Source organism: Marmota marmota, unplaced genomic scaffold, assembly GCF_001458135.2.
Source record: "Marmota marmota marmota unplaced genomic scaffold, marMar, whole genome shotgun sequence".
NCBI lineage: Eukaryota > Metazoa > Chordata > Mammalia > Rodentia > Sciuridae > Marmota > Marmota marmota.
In genome coordinates, this window is record NW_025999842.1 from 28905209 (window position 1) to 28922039 (window position 16831).

At 35.9% G+C, this 16831-nt stretch overlaps 1 protein-coding gene across 4 annotated transcripts in view; it reads left to right on the plus strand.

Annotated features, from left to right (window-relative positions):
• Fig4 (FIG4 phosphoinositide 5-phosphatase) overlaps nucleotides 1-16831 on the plus strand; it is a 108592-nt gene that overhangs the window by 28165 nt on the left and 63596 nt on the right. For 2 of the 4 annotated variants that reach the window (XM_015500098.2, XM_015500106.1), the window contains exons 7-13: nucleotides 1625-1753; nucleotides 4290-4390; nucleotides 6118-6280; nucleotides 6869-6966; nucleotides 12582-12715; nucleotides 14377-14493; nucleotides 16475-16520. In XM_015500098.2, coding sequence (XP_015355584.1) covers nucleotides 1625-1753; nucleotides 4290-4390; nucleotides 6118-6280; nucleotides 6869-6966; nucleotides 12582-12715; nucleotides 14377-14493; nucleotides 16475-16520 — 788 coding nt within the window. The remainder of the gene's footprint in view (nucleotides 1-1624; nucleotides 1754-4289; nucleotides 4391-6117; nucleotides 6281-6868; nucleotides 6967-12581; nucleotides 12716-14376; nucleotides 14494-16474; nucleotides 16521-16831) is intronic. The other 2 variants (XM_015500113.2, XM_048787622.1) reach the window with 2 other exon arrangements.

The window sequence follows — 16831 nt, forward strand, 5'->3', positions numbered from 1 at the left end:
TATCTTGTGGGGGCTCTCTCATTTCTTGGCCCTCCGCTCCCTTCCTTCCGTTTTCAAAGCCAGTAGCAGCCATCCAAGTTGTTTTTCTACATTACATCATTTTAACATTCACACTCCTCTTTTCTTCTTTCATTTATAAAAACCCTATGATTACATTGGGTTCATGTGGATAATCCAGAATAATTTCTTTGGCTCAAAGTAATTTGCTTAGTAGCCTAAATTACATCTGTACTTTTATTCCTACATGGCATGTAATATAACATATTCATAAGTTCTGCTGATTAGGATTCTGACACCTTTGCTGGGGTCATGGATTAATTTCCCACACAGGGGAAAACTGATAGGAAATAAAGAGAGGGAAAAAAGTGGGAGAGTAGGTAAAAAGGAAAATAATACATTTTGAAAAGTCTCTGCTGTGTGTCATATAATGTGGCAGGGGCTTTGCAAAAACTCTTTAATCTGAACAACATCTCTGAGTAGTAGGGTTATCATTTTACAGTTTAGAAAATGGCGATGTTAAGTAACTTACCTAAGGTGCCAAAGTGGGAGAGTGTCTGCATTATTCATTCTCTCATGTGATGCGTTGAAAGGACAGAGAAAGTTTAATTTTTATAAATGCATTATAGTACGTAAATAAATACTCTCAGCCAGGTGTGGTGTATATGCCTGTAATCCCAGTGACTCAGGTGGCTGAGGCAAGGAGGATCACAAGTGTGAGGCCAGCCTGGGCAACTTAGTGAGACCCTATCTCAAAATAAAATTTAAAAAGGGCTGGGGATGTAGCTCAGGGGTAGAATAGTCCTGGGTTCAATCCCCAATACCACAAAAGTAAATAAATTAATTAATACTCTTATCAGATCATGTTTTGAGGCAAAAAAATAGTATTGCTTGACTATTATCCAAAACTGGTGCTGTATTTTAGGCTATTAGTTTATACATACGCTTGTTTCTTACTTGTCACTATAGATGATTTTTTAAAACTCATTGATGTTTAATACACTTATATGTGGATATTCTGAAATCATGTTTGATGAAATTAATTTCTTCATGTGAAAAGGCCTGGTGTAATAATAACTACATTTTATGGAAGATTGAGTAATGTGCCAGGCTTGTTCTCAGCAATCATTCTAAGCAGTTGTTCTAAGCACTTTCTGTGCAGTACTAATTTATTTCATGCACAGCAACCACATGATTCAGGTGCAGATGAGGAAACAGAGGCACTGAGATAGTAACACTTTGGTCACGCCTGTCATGCTACTGATAAAAGGCAGAGCCAGGATGTCCTAGGCCCAAGCACTCTGATTGCATGCTGTGCTCTCAACTCCTGCTCTCTGTTGTCTCTTGGCTTCTTAATGTATTTGTACATGTGACTTTACTTTCCCTCTGATTTTCCTTTCTCTTAAGTTAAAAACTCTCAGAAATCAGAAAAAGCATTTCTTTTTTGATTTTAGTACAGAATCAGCACAATGCTCTAGATACTGATATGAATGATATCTAATGAAAATGACAATTGTATTAATCAGGCATCTTGCTTTGAAGTTAAAAATGTCATTGGAAGAACTTAAAAATGAGTTGAATGTCAATCAGTTTTCTTATTTTTTTGGCATCAATTTTTATTTTTCAGGTGTATTTGGGATCTGTAGTGAGCCTTATATGAAGTATGTATGGAATGGTGAACTTCTGGATATAATTAAAAACACAGTGCATCGTGACTGGCTGTTGTATATTATTCATGGGTTCTGTGGGCAGTCAAGTATCCTTTTTGTAAAAATTTAAGTATATATTATTAAACTTGCATTGTACCAATTTGCAAAAAACTCCATGCAAATAATATGATTATAATAATCATTCTATACATTCTAATGCCAGGCAATAGAAATACAAAGAAGAAAAAAGACTCTTTGAACAGACCTGTTATGTGCATAGAAAGATTAATAAGTAGCAAAGAAGAAAACGCTGTATGCATACTAAGCTGTTTAGTATCATGCTATTTAGATCATGCTTCTCTGGGAGGAGCAGAATTCCTGGCAAGTGGAGAGGATGGCGCAGGACAGTCTCATGGGAATAGAACTTGAACTGGGCCCTAAATAAAACTCAGGCCTCAAAAGTACAAGAGAGAGAGATCATGGGTTGGGATAGCACTGTGAGAGTAAAAATGGAAAATATATGGCAGTGTTCTCATGGCTTGTGTATAAAACTCCTGGGAAGGTAGGAGGTAGTGGAAAGCAGATTGGAGGGGTCAGATTGCCAGTGATCAGATAACCTTAGTGGTCAGGCTAAGGACTTTGGGTTTGGTGTTTGAATTTTTGAAAAAAAAATTTTTTTTCAGAAGGGTGAGATATGTGTAAAGTAATATTTAGGAAGCTTTAATGGACAGCCATTTTCAAACTGGGTTAAGGAAAATAATATACTAAATAGAAGTAGGTTGAACCTTGGGGTGAGCTGATGAGTTCAATTTGAAGAAAACTTTTTTCCTTCTCCAACTTGATCTTTCATTTAACTTCTAGCTAACGTTGAAGGTATTCAAGAAATTGTCATTATATTGTGAGGTTTAGAAAGGCAGTGTGTAGTATCTACAAGTGGATTTAGTTTTTTTCTGTTCTTTTTGAGATAATGGAGGGCATTTGTGCATTTGCATTTTTTAGTTGACATTCTTTTTTTTTTTTTAAGACCTATAGTTAAAGCTTTAAAGGAGTGGCTTCTTTGAGACCACTAAGTGGGTGAATGTGACCTAAACATTATTAATTATGCCTTCTTAGGCCAGACCATTTGGGAAGAGTGGAATCAAGGGGCATACCTAGCCCGAGAGGTTTGCCTTAAAGAGTGTCAGTGTTGTCTTCTTTATGGTAAGTGGGGAGAGAGGCTAGATGCAGACACAGGACTCTGGAAATGGAGATGAGTGAGTTTGATGTGCTACACTTGAAAATCAGGCTTATTACTTTATAATCATTTTCAACCAGAGAGTGGTATTATCAACTTGATCATTCACTGCATAATGAGATTTGACCCTGAATCACATTCATCTGTTCCCCAAAATAAAATTCACCTGAGGAAAAAAACAAGTTTTTTTTTTCACCACCAAAGATACCAAAGAGAATGTGCTATAGTTTCTAAAATGTAGTTCTAAACCATTTTGTATTTCTAAGATCTAGCTCCAGGACTGGGGATATATTAAGAATAATAAATGCTTGTTTTTTTTAAAAACAATGAACAGCATCATAGATTATCATTTTAAAGCTTATTAGTTTAAAAGATGAATCTAGTTTCCTGGTTATCAAGCATTTAATAAATCCTGGAAGTCTGTATGAAGATAAAAGTAATTGCTCTTTATTGAACATTTACTATAGGCTAGGCATTAGGAGTTTACAAGCATTACCTCGAGTAGTCTTCCCAATCACCTAGCAAAAGTACAAGTTGACTCTCCTTTATTCAAAATGATTGGGACCAGAAATCTTTCAGATTTTGGATTTTGGGGATTTTTGGAATATTTGTATAAACATAATGAAATATCTTGGGAATGAGACCCAAGTCTACATGTGAAATTCATGTTTCCTGTAAAACTTAAATTCTTGTCCTGAAGGTAATTTTATATAGTATTTTTAGTGTGCCTGCATTTTGACTATGACCTATCACACAAGGTCATGTGTGGAATTTTCCACTTGTGGCTTATGTTGGTACTCAAAAATTTTCAGATTTTGGAGCTTTGGAATTTTAGATTTTTAAATTAGTGATTTTTAACCTATAGCTACTTTTTAATTCCCATTTTATAGTAGATGAGAGTGTGGCTCAGAAGTTTAAATAAAGTCCCATAACTAATAAGATATATGTTATTAAGCATTGTACATTAATTCAGTGTTCAGTTTTTGGACCTGTTTTATAGAATTATGTTTACTCTATTTCCTCAATATTCTATATTACTTCATAATTTAAACATCCTAATGACACATGCTTTCTTTGGAAAGTGTATGACTCTGAAGACTATAGGCAGAATTATTTGTACTTATTTTCTTACATGATTTGATTATAAGAAAAGACAGATCTACCCTTGGCCAGTACCATTTCCTCTGAATTCATAGAAATCACACCTTAGACAGATTGGGTTTTGCTAATATTCCTGCATAATTCTGAATATTTATCAGATTCAATTCTCTTCCATTCTTGCGTAGTGTTTTTGGTGTCTTTAGGCCACTGGACAAGATATATATAAATGTACCCTTAAAGTATAATGATTCTCTTGGTTTTGTGTGACATTTATGATTTTGCTAAACAACTTTAACTTGAATTCTAAGAGCTGTTGATCTATGGACGACCTGTGTATGTCACTCTAATAGCAAGAAGATCCAGTAAGTTTGCTGGGACCCGTTTTCTCAAGAGAGGAGCAAACTGTGAGGTAAGATGACAGACATAATCGCTGCCAACATTTTAACCTGTTACATCAGCTTTGCTGACATAGCTGAAGCAAAGTGGAATTGAAGAAGTGCAATTTCTTAGTCTGGGCTATTATCAAGAGAATAATTAGTTCTTCAGAGTATATGAAACTTGTGAGAAATATGACTAATATACAAATGTTCTGAAAAGTCAGCTATCTTAGAATGAGTTACACAATGGAGTTACGAAATGTCTAATGTTTTAGAGGATGAGCCATTTATGAAATATGTGAACAAATGTAGTACATATTAATATAGAGACAAAAATGGCAAAGCTCCCCACTCAAAAAATACCTGGAAGGCAGTCCTCATTATTGAGAGTACGTTCATGATGAAAAGCAAAGTAGAGCAAGACATGGGAAAGCCATTGTCCTCTTCCCTTTTTTGCCCAGACTTCTTTACTGTTCACATCTGAAAAATAACAACAGAAGTCCACCCATCTTGTCATCAGCCATGTTACTCCTTTGAGTGTTCCCTCTCTGCCTATAATAGACAACTTGAGTCTTGAGCAAATGTGTCATCAAGAAGACAGATTGAGTGGGGCATTAGGTTTTGATCTTGGATTAAAATAGCAATATTGTTCTTCAACTTATATCAGCACTGAAATTCATTTTAACTGATACTTTTAGAAAAATCTGAATTTTGCAGCTATATTATTTACTTTGAAATGGTCAAAGGATTATCAAACACACGTTATTTTTTAATTTTATTTTTTATTCTCATTTGTTATGTATGACAGCAGAATGCATTACAGTTCATATTACACATATAGAGCACAATTTTTCATATCTCTGGTTGTATTCAAAGTAGAGTCACACCATTCGTGTCTTCATACATGTACTTAGGGTAATTATGTCCTCTCATTTCACCCTCTTTTCTACCCCCATGCCCCCTCCCTTCCCCTCTGCCTTATCTAGAGTTTGCCAAGACCTCCCTTGCTCCCCCTCCCAACCGTACTATGAATTAGCCTCCTGATATCAGAGAAAACATTTGGCATTTGGGTTTTTAGGATTGGCTAACTTCACTTAGCATTATCTTCTCCATCTCCATTCATTTACCTGCAAATGCCATGATTTTATTCTCTTTTATTGCTGAGTAATATTCCTTTGTGTATATATACCACATTTTTTAGTCCATTCATCTACTGAAGGGCATCTAAGTTGCAAACACATGTTATTAATGCTTCTAAAAGTGTTCTTTGTCATATTCGTGTGTACTTTTATAAGTAAAGCTACCTCCACCACCACCATAACCACCCTCCCCCCTTTTTAACTTTTGTCTATCAGGTATTATTTGAATCTCTTTTGTCCTTTCATTCCTCTTTGGTTTTCAGAATTCAATTTTTATATTTTTCTGGCCTTCCTCATCTCCTGTATAATTTCATGTAAGTGTTTTTCTTTTCTGTTTCTCCTTACTACTACACCAGTCAAGCTGCTCTCTGTTACTTGAGCTATTAGCTATTTAATTTGATTTTTTTCTAGTCTATTCCATGATACTTTTAATTGCTTTTCTTTATTGCATTTTAATGGTTTTGCTTTTCTAGTATGCACATTGAATATTGGTAACATTTACTTCTTTTTAAGACATTCAAAGAATAGGAGTTATAATTTCATTGTATTCTTGAAAATTTTTTCATTCAAATGTTCTGAGAACACAAAATATCTTTAAATGCACTTTTTTTTCCTCCCAGGGTGATGTTGCAAATGAAGTGGAGACTGAACAGATACTCTGTGATGCTTCTGTGATGTCCTTTACTGCAGGCAGTTATTCTTCCTATGTGCAAGTTAGAGGATCAGTTCCCTTATACTGGTCCCAGGACATCTCAACTATGATGCCTAAACCACCTATTACATGTGTGTGGAACAATCTTTTTAATAGTAACTCTTATCTACTCATCTTTAGAGATAATGAACTGTAGTAACAGAAATCTAATAAATACTTAGGTCCTGTACAGTAGCTAACGAAGAAGAGTAACTTCTCTTGTGCCTCATATATGCTAGGCAGGTACTCTATATTGAGCTACAGCCCCATCCCCTTTTTTACGGTTTTTGAGATGGGGGTCTTGCTAAGTTGCTTAGAGCCTCACTAATTTGCTGAGGCTGGCTTTGAACTTGCAATTCTCCTGCCTTAGCCTCCTGAGTCGCTGGGATTATAGGTACATGGCACCCAACCCAGCCTTCTGTTGTTTTTATGAAAGAAATGTATCATTAATTTTGACTATTAGAAAATGCTTTATATTTCACCTCAGAAATATTAAAAGCATTCACATTTAATAAACACATGACGAATGAGTGTCCAGTGAATCCTTGAGAGGGATTTGGGGAGCAAAAGTACTAGATAATTGAATTATATTTCTTTTAACAGTAAAATATGTTTAAAGAATGCTTATTTCTGCTTTATAATTTTTCTTTGAGTATTCATTTATTTTTTTTCCTTCTCAGTGGACCAGGCAGATCCATTTGCTCATGTGGCTGCCCTTCACTTTGACCAGATGCTTCAGAGGTTTGGCTCCCCCATCATCATTTTGAATTTAGTAAAGGTATGATGTGCTTATCAAACACACTAGACAACTTTTCGTCAGCACAAAGGGGCTTAACAAGCTGTGCTTTCCCTTTTCCTAGAGAAGAGACTTGTAGATTATCATGCTGTGACAGCTCACAGTGTCTGAGCCATCTGAACTACTGTTCTTTGGCCTCAGATTCCATGTGGCCTTTTCCTTACATACCTGTAGGAATCAGTAGTATGTTTTTAAGGGAAGAAAGTGATTCAGCATATCAGGCTCAGATTTTTTTGTGTGTGTGTGTATGTGTGTGTGTGTGAAATTTCTGCCCTAGTTCCCAGGACAAATTGGAGGAGCATGATGATAAAACTGCCATAGCCTAGCCTTGATATAGCCAGCTCTCTCTACAATCTGTCAGAACTCCTAGATGAAGTAATTTATAGTTGTGTTATTTAGCTTTGTGTCTCTGTGGCCAAAATATCTGACAAGGACAACAAGGAGGAAAAGTTTACTTTGGCTCATAGTTTCAGAGGTTTAGTCCATGATCAGCCAGCTTCATTGCTCTGGGCTCAGGGTGTGGTGGAGGAAAAGTATTAAGCTCATAGCAGATGGGAAGGGGAGAGAGAGAGAGAGAGAGAGAGAGAGAGAGAGAGAAAGGGAGGGGAAGGAGTGAAGAAGAGGGAGTGGGGGGAAGGGAGGAAGGAATAGGCCGCTGGGAAGATACATCCTTCCAGGGCATGCCCCCAGTGACACACCTTCCCCAGCCATAACCACCTACCAATGATTGCCACCCAGTTAGTTAGTCCATTTAAACTAGGATGGACTGATTAGGTTTTAGCTCTCATAATCTAATCATTTTGTTTCTGAATATTCCTGCTTAACACAGGAGCTTTTGGGGGACACCTCATATTTATACCATAACAGTAGTAATAGAATCAAAAGACTAGATTTAGAAATTGGGATTCTGTTGTTGCTCAAGAATCTGGTGGGAAGGTAAGAAGCTCAGAGATGTCCTTTGATTCATGACAGAGTGCATGGACTGGTCATATCTTGCGTATGTGTTGTATATGTGAGTGGGCATACAGGTCAGAGGCCTTGGATGGAGGTTAGGGAGATCACAGAATAAATTTGTTGGCATCTATTGTGTTCTGGCAGCCCAGAACACCCTGAGAGTATGAAAAACAAAGATTTTGTTTTTTTGTTTTGTTGTGGCAGTAGCCAACAGCGTAGTAGTATCGAGTTTATTTTGAGATGTTGGTTAATAAATATAAATCAGTTTAATTTAAAAAAAAGAATCTTGCATTTGTTCAGTCATTTAACAAGTATTTTTGAGGATTTCCTGTGTGACAAGGCAGCCATAGAAACAGTTCCTGCTGTTATGGAGCTCATGGAGGGGATAGTGAAGTAATGCAGAGGTACCGGTATGGGATAAATTATGCCATGAGTGCTCATCAAGGAAGAGGAGTCTTTCCTGAAGATGTGATGAGTCAGCCTCAGTCTAAAGGAAGAGGCATTAACTAGGTCAAGAGGAAAGAGAATAACATTCATCTTGGAGAACAAGGGCATGCACTGTGTGTGCATGTGTTGCATGTGCACATGTATGCACGTGTACTTGCCTGCTCTCTTCTGACAGCCTTAATTTCTCTTTAAGGTAGGAGGAAAGGTCATCTGATGGGATTGGACGTTTGAGCATAGTGGAAAAGGTTTAAAAGCCTTGTGTATGTGGGAGTGTAAGTTGACTAGAAACATTCAGGCAGTACTAAGAGCCACTTTCCAGTTGGCAGTGATTTCTTAAATGGAACTTTTATTTTATTTTATTTTATTTTACTATTGCTTCCTGTTTTCCCAGCAGGGCATGTGTATGTGTATAAGAATAGATAAAAGTGGTAGGTAATTGTGTTCATTTAGTTTTTCCAGATAGGTCTGACCTAAAAAAACAGGATCAAAGGCATTTTGGATATTGACAAATTATATGGTTGAAGTGGATCATAAAAGCTGAGCTGGATAAAGGAGGGGACATAAAAATGAGGACTGCTAGAGAAAGTGGAATTTTCGGTAGATTGAGGTCCTTATAAGGTGGGGCATTTAAAGCAAAATCAATTTGAGAATAAAAGAGGTTTTGGATAAGAAATGTTGAAGGCAGAGCAGTTACCTGTGATAATGACATGATCTAACATGTGGAAATGGGGATCTAACTGGAGTGTAAGCAAAATTAGAGGTACTCAAAGTCAAGTAGGATGGAGCAAAGCTTGGGGCAGAGGAAAAGGTAGTTCCCAGGAATAAACTTACATTATAACCAAATGCGTGAGCTCAAAGTGTCTGTCTGTGTATGTGTGTGTGTGTGTGTGTGTGTATGTGTGTGTGATCAAGAGCATATGACCCATAAATGACAGGTGCAGGGATTGGGAGAGGAGGGTGACGATGAGGCAGTCAGCTTAATTTGTTTCTTTCTCTTTGATTTATATAATCACATCCTTCCAGATATTGAATTTGTAAAATAAACCCTTCAGGTATTAAATATGCCATTTTCTAGATATTTATTTACATTAATTTGGAGTTTTCATATTGATGTTTCTCTCCTTGTCAACTCAGAATAATATAAGGTACTAACTGGATAATCTATAACCTTAGCTTAGTATTGAATAGTAGCTATATTATGCATAATTGAAAAATGAAAGTAGGAAAACTTTAATAATAAAAATGTTCCTGAATACTTTTCCAATAAATGTATAGAAAATAAGACATTATTATTAGAGGAATAAGTTATTGCTCAAGCAGTGAGTTACAAAGCATTATTGGTATATAAACCTAGACCTAAATTAGGATCTTGTTCCTATCTTACAGCATCCTTATGGTATGGTTGAAATGCTCTGGTTAAATGGAGATTCAAGTCTACAGTGCTTGAAATAATTCTCTATTAACTATGCATATTCAAAAAGAATTAAATTATAACATATATGTTATTGGAGACTATGCCTACTACTGAACTAGGCCCGTTTTGCCCACCCCACAGTATGCCAATCACTGAAACAAGAAGTTTTGCCAATTAGAGAGTTTATTTATGAAGTGGTCAGTCATGTGGAGGTAGGCAATCTTTTCTCAAATCTGCCTCGTCATAGAGTTTAGGGGTATTTATGGGATAAAGTAACAGGATAGTCTTAAAGCATGAGGACAGGTGATGAAAGTAAGGAAAAGTGAAATAAACAGTGTTCTACACTTAACAGAACCAAACTTCACGTATCTTCATAGGATACATGTTCAGAAAATGGCAATTAGCATGCCGTGAGGATGGATTTTTGGCCCCCTGATGTCAAAGGTCACTCATGGGACACTTGCATAGGTTCAAGTGAAGGATTTGTGGTTTCTACTGGTTTGTGACAGATAAAAGGGCCCCTAAGCTCCTGAAAAACAGCTTAGGCAGCCATTACCACCATCAACATATGTCAGAAGTGTTATTTGTAGCAAAGCTAATGGGAATATACTGCTTAGCTATGTGACCTCTGAAATTGATAATAAAAGCAAGTAGCTAAAAAGCTAATGAAGCTAGCAGGTTTATTCAGGTTTTTTCTTGGTTTTATTCCTTCCAAGATTTCTCATGTCTATATTTATTTTTGAATACTTAAAGCCAGCCAGTGGATTTTAAAATTATACTTAAAAAATTGTTCCATGGTAATAAAAATCCTGGCAAAAACTAGAGATTAACTAGAGAATAACTTGAAGATTAAGTTGCTATTTCATGGCATAGGAAAAAATTCTGATTTTTGTCATTGGTTATTTTACATAGAAACAAAGAGGATTTTTATTTTGTTCACTTAGAAGGAGATTTTATTACCTTGTGATTCAAGAGTCAAAGAATTTATGCATATGTGTATAGAATGATACTGAGGGATGTTAAGTCTATTCTACCATTATATGAAGTTACTAAATTGAAATATATATATATTTTTTATTTCTTTTCTCTTACCCTGTGTAATAAACTTCTCCCTAGTTGTGGAAATTTGAGGCACTGATTGAAAGACATTTTTCGGCCATCCATGTGCCTTCAATATGGCTCCTGGGTAGCAGTAAGAAGTTAACCTGAGAGTACATATAAGCTGTAAACCAGAGGTTTTTAACCTGAAGACCACTGATGGTCATTATCTCTGAACCCTTGAAATGTTATGTAAAATGACTTGTACACGTGAAGTTTTCATTTGGTGGTTAAAGGGTTCTGTGACCCTAAGAAGATTGATTAAACAACCCATTAACACTAACCCACTATATACTGTGCATAAAGAAGATTCTTTACATAGAGATGACTAAAGGTTGATTAAATAATCTTTCTATATCATAAAATGGCAGCTTTGATATAAGAATTTCGAAAGTTTTTGTTTACCTGGTTTGGTTTAAAATACTTTTGAGAAATATTCCAGATATGTAATTTAATTTTCTCAGATAAAAAAAATAAGCTAAGTAGACTTACATCCTAAACTGATTTAACACTGTTTTTGGTTCTTGTCTAATTTGTCCATTTGATTTGTTTATCAGTATGAAATAGATACTGTCTTTGTTTCCACAGTGGTTATCTAATTAAATTCATGGCAATTAGAAAGTAATCTCCATGATTGAAAGCAACACAGAACTAGTTTGATGCCAGCAATAGTGCTCTGACACTTTTTCAGTGTCACTATTATGGAATTTTTTATTTGTTTCTAAGATCAGGAGAACAATAAAATCAGCTAATTATACCATGTACCCAGTATTCTTATAAGAACTGCTTTTTGTTGCATTTAAACTTCACACTAATATATTAAGGGAGATGCTGTTATTACCCCATTTTACAGATGAAAAAATGGAGACCAAGGGAAATTTACAACTTTGTCCAAGGGGAGACCAGCATTCTAACTACAGAGCCAATCAATAAAGAACTTTCCCCCTTGGATTAAAGGCAAAGTGATATCTAAGGAGATACTGCAGGCAAGAGACAGCATCTCAGCTTTAGTCATTCTGCCACAGTGTAAAAGGAAGAGGAAGAAAGTGCCTATCTTGGCTATCTCACCCAGTTTTTATGAGTCAAATTTAAAAGCATGTGAAGGCTGGGAAAGTACTCTCTGCTTTGGCAGTTTGGGGATTGTCCATCCAGACCCAGTTGATTTCCCTCTTGTCTTAGCTGGATGGAATTGGGGGTTCTCTTCTGGTTCTTGAGTGGCTATCTATACTGGAATGGGTTGTGGAGCCTGAGGGCCAGGCCTGTGATGGGTAAACTGGGTTTCTTGAGGCTGTGGGGAGGTTAGTAAGGAGAAACTTGATCCCCATAGCTCTTCAAGTTCATTGTCTGTTGACTCTAATTCAGTGAAGAATTTGGTTTTTTTGAATTTATATTATTTTTTAATTTAGTAGATAGGTTTCATGTCAGCATATTTAAAATTTGGGCTTTTGGTCTTACTTTAGTTGAGAAGTAAAAATGTTTAAAATCATCCGTTGATTTAAGGTAACTATAATGCTGACATGTTTAATTTTTTATAGGCTTCCCCCCTCCACCCCCTTTTTTCTTTTTCTTTTGTAGTGCTGGGGATCAAACCCTGGGCCCTACTCATGTTAGGAAAGTTCTCTACCTGAACCACATCCCAAACCATACTTTTTAAAAAAATTATTATTATTATTTTTTGACAAAGGAACGAGAGAAAAGAAAACATGAAAGAATTCTGAGTGAAGAACTTGTTGCCGCTGTGATCTACCTTAATCAGTTTTTGCCTCCTGAGCACACTATTGTCTATATTCCTTGGGATATGGCCAAGTACACCAAAAGGTGAATAATACTCATATGTCTGGTTTTGATATTTTCCTTTTCTTGGAGTAACAAATAGCAGCAAGCTAAACTCTATGGAAAAGTACATATTACTCTTCCTTCATGAATCTGCTGAGAGGTGGTTTTGAGTGCGTAAACCAATTGACCAAACTCTCTTTTTTCCTACCATTTATACTATTTGCAAATTGTTTGAAGTATCAGGTCATTTCAGAATATCTCTACTATCCCTTAAAGACATTAGTTTCCCTTTTTTCCATCTCATTCTAACTCACTATTTCCTCCAACACCATTTTTAGACTGTCTCACTTGTTGAAGGACCTGTGGGAACTCCAGACTATTTATAGTAAATCCACACTCTTTAGTGTAATGTTAAAGCCTCATCAAAAGGTTGGTTTCAGAATATAGTAACTGTTTACTTATTCCAAGGCTATTCTATTCCAGAAAGCCTAATCTTTATGTTCCTCAAATGTAGCAGCCAAGCTTCCAACCCTGAGCCTTTGTTCCTACTGCCTGACCTCCATAGAGTGCTTTCCCCACTGTGTTAGTTAGGTGTTTGTTGCTGTGACCAAAATACCTGACAAGAACAACTTAGAGGAGGAAAATTTTATTTGGACTTAGAGTTTCAGAGGCTTAGTCCATTATGGGCCAACTCCATTGCTCTGGGCTCAAGGTGAAGCAAAACATCATGGCAGAAGGATATGGTGGAGAAGCTCTGTTCACCTCCTGGTGACTGGTAGCCAGGAAGCAGAGTGGGGAATGGGCTGCAGAGACAATGAATTCTTCAGGGCATGACCCTGGTGACCCACTTGCCTCCAGTTAAGCCCTACCTGCCTACCTACAGTTAGTCCATTCAAACTAGAATGGATTGATCAGGTCACAGCTCTTATAATCTATCATTCACCTTCTGCATTAATACAGGAGCTTTTGGGGACTCCTCACATCTAAACCATAATATCCCTTCTTTTATCTTGGAAGATTGGATTCAAAACTCTTCTCACTCAAAGAACTTTCTTTTATTAAATTTACATTATATTTTACTCATTTGCAATGCATCACATAAGTACTAGGTTTATTTTAAGGCTTTATTTTTTAATGTTATTCATTTGTTTTGTACTTATTGTACTTTTTTTCTAAATTATTTTATGTAGTTAGGTGCACACAAGTACACATGTGTACATACACACACATGTATAGCCTTTCCCAAAGTATAAGTTGATTACAATTGTTGTTATTCTTATTAATTTATTTTTCAATTTTTTCTTCCCCTGCTACCTGCACTGTACATTATGCTCTTGACACAGTCATTTCATGAATGCATATGGACTACAACTCTTGAGAAGTGAAAGGCTCTTGTAGGGATGACCTGTGCCAAAATTAAGGAATGCCAATAGTTGATTCAAAGTTACAAGTCCTTCAGGTCTCTTTTGCATTAAATATTATTAGTTATTAAATATACACCATATTACTGACATTAATTATTAGTGTTACTATAAACTATAACCCAAGAGATTTAAAAAATTAATTCCCTGAATATCTTTACTATAGACTTGATTTACTTTAGGTATATGAATATATATTAAATATATAAGGGTATATTATATATATTTAATATATATTAGAACTTGGGTTTTTACTTTTCTCAATTTTCTTTTCCTCTGCAGCAAGCTGTGCAATGTTCTTGATCGGTTGAATGTGATTGCAGAAAGCGTGGTGAAGAAAACTGGTTTCTTTGTCAACCGCCCCGATTCTTACTGTAGCATTTTGCGGCCAGATGAAAAGTATGTGTGGTATTTAAAAAAAATTAAATTAAGAGTTTTGTTCTTATGGATAAAAATATTCTAAATATGAACAGTTTGTACTAGATGGGTGAATTTAGTCCTTCGTGGAGGCAAGCTGCTCACAGGACTGTGTACTAAGTGTTCACTGTGAGCCTGGGAACTCCTTTGTTATAAACCTTGAGGTAGAAGCTACAGGGTCTTATTTATTGCTTTATAGAATAAACAGTACATAAAACATTTCTGTAAAGTAAAATTTTCAGTAGTGAATTTTGTTATTCAGTATTTAATAGGAACAGAAGTGTTTCTGATAGATTAAATACTAATGCTTTTCTGAAAATAGTATTTATCATTGGATTATAGTTATTAGCTCACAGATATGTCTTCATTACTAGTTTATGAGCTTCATCAGACCAAAGATCATGCCTTATTTATCTTTTAAGGAACCAATATTATATACTTTCAGCATTTTATTTTCAGTTAACATAATTAACTACAGTAGTCAAACAACAAAAACCCCAAACCCAACTACTTTGTATGTATCTTTGGAAGTAGTTCTTTTGTTATTGTTTGCATTTGTTATAGTTGCAATTTTAGGGCATCTGTGATAGGGTTCCCTGTGACTATTCAGTGATTCACTAGGAGAACTCAGACAATATGTTGTACCCTGATTATAATTTATTATGGTAAAAGGATACAAATTAAAATTAGCAAAGGAAAAAAGTTAAAGGGACAAAATCCAAAGGAAATCAGACACAAGCTTGTAGTGTAGTCACCTAGAACACACTTCATATCCCCAGAAATAAATTGTGACAGTATATGTAAAAAGTTACCTACTAGGGAAGCTTGTTAGAAACTTGAGGTTTCTTACTAGAGACTGGTCACACAGACTCCCAGAAGGAAAGAAGGTGTTCATCAAAAGTCATATTGTTCCTATAAATAGTTTAGGAATGACAAGCCACTCTTAGTAGTTCTTGGAATGGTGGGGACCCTCCTAAAATCCAAGGTCCAGATACCAGCCAGGCTGTTTTGTTTATTTATTTATTTTGGCATTGGGGATTGAACCCAGGGGCACTTCATCACTAAGCTACATCCCCAGCTCTTTATATATTTTTTTTATTTTGAGATAGGGTTTCATTAATTTGTTTAGAGCTTCACTGAGTTGTTGAGACTGGCTTCAAACTTGTGATCCTCCTGTGCCACTGGAATTATAGGCATGTACCACAGCACCTGGCAGGAGCCAACCTTTTGAGCAGCCCTTTCTAAGGATAGCAGACCTAGCTCTTTCCTACCCAATACCTTCTTTTAAATAACTCAAGTACTAATATTATGATACAGTATTTCCTAACAAAACACATTCCCTTGTATCCACTATTATGTGGTGGGGGGAGAAAACACAAGTATTCTAAAAGGAAGTGTGTAAAAACAAACAAAAAAATAACTCCATTGGAATGCAACAAAATTTTCATAAAGAAAAGCTTGTAGAGACAATGTTGAATGGAGAAGGCGAAGACCTAAAATATTTTACTAGAAAAATGCTATACAATTATGCATGTCTGTAAAATCACACAGGAAATAGGCATAAATGAAAGCAGGGAGACTTTAGTTGAACATGGGGGACAGAATGCCAAAGTGTGGGGCACTGGGATAAGCTAAGATGCCCTTTCTTGGGCTCTCTTTGGGGGGAATATGGTGAGTAGTCCACCTTAGTTATTTGCATATGTACTTACTTGAAAGAATGAGAATACACAGAATCAGCTGATTTTCCAGGTGCCTTCAGCTCTATTACTTTGATTCTGTGGTTCTTAACAAAAAGCTTAAAAAAATAAATAAATATTATACTATTAAATTTTCTTAAGAACTAGGGGACTGGAGGGATAGTTTAGTAGTAGAGCATATGCTTAGTGTGATTGAGACACTCCCTGGGTTCAATCTCTACCCACCTCTGGGGAAAAAAAATTAAAGCATTTATTTTTAAACACAGGTGGAATGAACTAGGAGGATGTGTAATTTCCACTGGTCGCCTACAGGTATGGATGATATATATTCATAATGAATAGAATGTGTATCTATAGTGTTTAGTGTTTTCTGTAAGCAGTCACAGAGAGAGAGACCCTTATTTAATGCAGAATTATTAATCTTTTTTTTTTTAATTTTTTATTGTTGGTTATTCAAAACATTACATAGTTCTTGATATATCATATTTCACCCTTTGATTCAAGTGCGTTATGAGCTCCCATTTTTACCCCATATACAGATTGCAGAATCACATCAGTTACACATCCATTGATTTACATATTGCCATACTAGTGTCTGTTGTGTTCTGCTGCCTTTCCTATCC